Source organism: Triticum urartu, unplaced genomic scaffold (assembly GCF_003073215.2).
Source record: "Triticum urartu cultivar G1812 unplaced genomic scaffold, Tu2.1 TuUngrouped_contig_6363, whole genome shotgun sequence".
Lineage (NCBI taxonomy): Eukaryota > Viridiplantae > Streptophyta > Magnoliopsida > Poales > Poaceae > Triticum > Triticum urartu.
Genome location: NW_024117120.1, coordinates 4,572 through 8,076, shown reverse-complemented (window position 1 = coordinate 8,076; position 3,505 = coordinate 4,572). Strand labels below are relative to the sequence as shown.

Sequence of the window (3,505 nt, the reverse complement as noted above, 5' to 3'; positions counted from 1 at the left end):
AGAGCCCGCCCGGCCCCCCCCCGCCTCTGCCTGCTCCGGCGAGCGGTGGCCCCCGCTCGAGTCCAGCCCCGAAGTCTTCAACCAGGTTAGCGTCCGCCGCTGCCTGCTGCTCCTATCATCCATCGCTACTTTGACCATCTATCTGACCGAACTCCTCGCGGCGGGGGGCGCAGTTCATGTGGTCGCTGGGTGTCCCGCGGGGCGAGGCCGAGTTCCACGACGTGTACGGGCTAGACGACGACGCGCTGGCCATGGTGCCCCAGCCCGTGCTCGCCGTCGTCTTCTGCTTCCCCGATCCGCCCGAGGTACATACACCACACGGTCCAGAAATTCCGTTCTTCTCACTTGCTGTGCGCTGGACTCACTTCAATGCTAGTACCGTCTATTGTTGGAGACGGAGTCATATTATCATTGAGATTCATATGCAAATGTTGATTGTTTATGTGAAAATGTGTGTAGGCAGTCCTGTTCTGTTTTGATATATCCTAGATTAGTACTTTCAGAGATTCAGTACTTATTCCTTTAGCCCGATGCAGGATCCAGCCGCCCCTCCAGAACAAGTCTCAGCTACTGAAGACAAGGTCGGCAATGTTTGTTTCTTGTAGATCGCATGACTATTCCTTTTGCATATATCAGTGTGAGTTACAGTTGTACCAGGCCCCTTATGGTCTTACATCACACATTTGACCTCAACATATCCCTTTTGCAGCAGGAAAGTTTGGATGGGGTGTATTTCATAAAACAGATCGACTCATTAGGAAATGCTTGTGGAACTATCGCTTTACTTCATGCTGTTGGAAATGCATGTTCAGAAATCAGTCTATGTAAGTAAGCTCTGTGCTTTTGTGCTTCTGTTGTGTGTGATGCCATTCTGTCTGTTGCACAAGTAATTAGGGGGGCATCGATTCTATGTAGGTTAATAGAATTTGCAGTATGTAAATCATGTAAAATGATTCCATTCCGTGCTTATGCCTCTGTTTTTTGTTAAACGAACTTATGTTGTCTTTTGTAGTGGAGAATTCAGGCTTGGACCTGTTTTTCAAATCAACAGCCAGCATGGACCCGTATGAGGTTCTTATCTCTTGATTCAAGCCATTCATCCTTACCTTGATCACTCTCAAACGGTTTTCTGTTATCCTTTTTATCTCATGCCATACATTTAGCGTGCCAGAGTGTTGGAGAAGGACGATGACATGGCAAGAGCTCACTCATTGGCTGCCAATGCTGGTGACACAGAGGTACTGATTATTGTTTTTGGCTTATGTGAACTGGGATTCTGTCTCAGAGACGTAAATAATCATTACAGCAGCCAATAGATTGATGTGTGGAGAATAAATAAATAATCATGGAACTTGAAATTGCTGTTTTAGCTCATATGATGAAGTGTCTTCATAATGTTTCTTTCAGTTCAAATGCAAAGACAAAACTTTGTTGTAGTGACCAGTGTGGTATTTTTTTTTTTTTGAAAAGGCAGTATGATCACTTACAGTTATCTAACAGACTACGACAGGACGTCTTTCAGATTGATTTATAATCTTTTACAGTTATCATTTTTTTGTGTAGTGAAAATACATAAGAAGAAAATGTGAGCATATAAATATTTGTTAAAAGTTCTTCTCCTATTTTCATTGAAAACGTTTAACTTCATACCTGGCGCTCGTTTGCCAGATCGGTGACATTGTAGAAGAGCATTATGTTTGTTTCACAACTCTCAATGGTAAGTCTTTTTGCTGGTCTCGACGTAATACTCAGTTTTGATTGTTTTTCATAGGATAGTAATGAGTGGCATATATCTGTAGGGACACTTTACGAGCTCGATGGAATAAAGGGTGGACCAATAAAGCATGGTCCCTCATCTCCTGAAAGTTTACTGCAGGTACTGTCAAAAAGGCCAGTGTTATGTTTGCTTGTACAGGCTTGGATAACCTAGCTACCATCACACTTATATTGTTCAAGTTATGTCACTGGACCATCCTATATGTCATGGTAAACTGTAAAAGCCTAGAATAAATAGAGAGCAAACATCTGAATAGTGGCCATTTTTACAAGAATAAGCTACCAACATGTAGGATGAGTGATGATGGTGGCCGCACAAACTTGTCAATTTGTTTCATGACCTGTACTGTACATTCTAGACACGGTTGTTCTGTATCCCCCTACATGAGCTCCAGAGCCTATAGGCCCTTAAATAGAACAGGTACGAAGGTACACTAGCAGATTCAGTTACTGGTACGAAAAGAGTCGTGCTTTTCATGACATTAGTCTTGACGTTTTGGTTTCTGACCTGTTACTTATTTGGCACTCAATGACTCAAATGAATATCTAACTATCAGCAGTAATTGCTCATGGCCTGTGAATAATTGATGCTGGCAGATGTGAAGTGAAAGTTCAACTGGAAAATCATTCGTGTGGTGTTGATGCACTGCAGTTTAACATATGCGCTGACAACACTTAATGTAAGCTAGTTTCACAGGCGGTATACAGTGTTACGTTTTCTTGACACGGCGCATTTTTTACAATGATAGTATATGCCAGTGCCATTGCCGCTGCCTTATTTTTCTTTTTATTCCAGGAGCTTCAGGCCCCCAATCTCATTAAAATGAAACTGATAACACAGTATCCAGTCTGACCACACTTATTCAATTGCACCCACAAGGCCACAACCCGCTGCGGAACCACAGAAAAAACACATCCACCAAAAGAAAGCAAACAGTTCCTCCAGTGTAGCACACCACCGAAGTGCCTTGGCTGGATAACAGTAGTAGCAAAGGACAGCCGACATCTCTACAAGTCGCACAATTTCAGCAACCTCTGTATATCAGTGCCGCTGCCGTTGGCTGGCACTTCCTTTTACCAGCGGTTATCTAACTGCCCATTGGCATCTGCAACTATATCTCCCCTGCTTACAATACAATAATTGCCGTTCTTTGTGTTCTACCAGGATGCTGTGAATGTCATCAAGGCGATGATGCAGAGGATTCCCAATTCGGTAAACTTCAATGTGATGGTGCTATCGAGGAAACTGAAGTAAAGAGGTGCCATTTCTTTGGTTGCTTGTTTCCGGGATACGGCAGAAGGGGTGAAGGCTATCTGTTTCAGCAAACAGCAGCCGCTGTCCAGCCTTGCGTAAGAATTTCTGTCTGGTACTACCTGTGTGATTGTCTAGATTATCTCGTGCATTCGGCGTGCACGGAACCTCTTATTAATTGGTAATGTGAGTAATGCTTATATTCTTGTGATATGTATGGGTCGATCACATCATCACAAGAGGACAATCCTCATCTTGACCAGTGTGGTATAGGTTAATGGGCTAAACGTAGGCCATATGGCACCGTATGCACCCCTTGAGCACTGCACTAGAATATGAACCAGCAGTGTTTCTTCTGCTTCTTTAGGGTGCACGTACGACACAGAACTTTCCAAATCAGCAGAGCCCACTGAGTCTTCGCAAAGCCCGGAGGAGAGCAACTAGTGGCTTGCAATAATATCTCAGTTCTTCTGAAAT

At 43.7% G+C, this 3,505-nt stretch overlaps 1 protein-coding gene across 2 annotated transcripts; it reads left to right on the top strand.

Moving 5' to 3' along the window:
• Positions 1-20: 20 nt before the first annotated feature.
• LOC125530495 (ubiquitin carboxyl-terminal hydrolase 3-like) lies at positions 21-3,239 on the top strand (the record flags this gene model as incomplete). Of its 2 annotated transcripts, none has more annotated exon segments than XM_048694888.1 (9): positions 21-85; positions 174-305; positions 537-581; positions 713-824; positions 1,013-1,071; positions 1,164-1,238; positions 1,669-1,717; positions 1,800-1,876; positions 2,942-3,239. In XM_048694888.1, coding segments are annotated over 9 exon segments (704 nt in total), but the record flags the coding sequence as incomplete, so codon positions are not given.
• Positions 3,240-3,505: the final 266 nt, after the last annotated feature.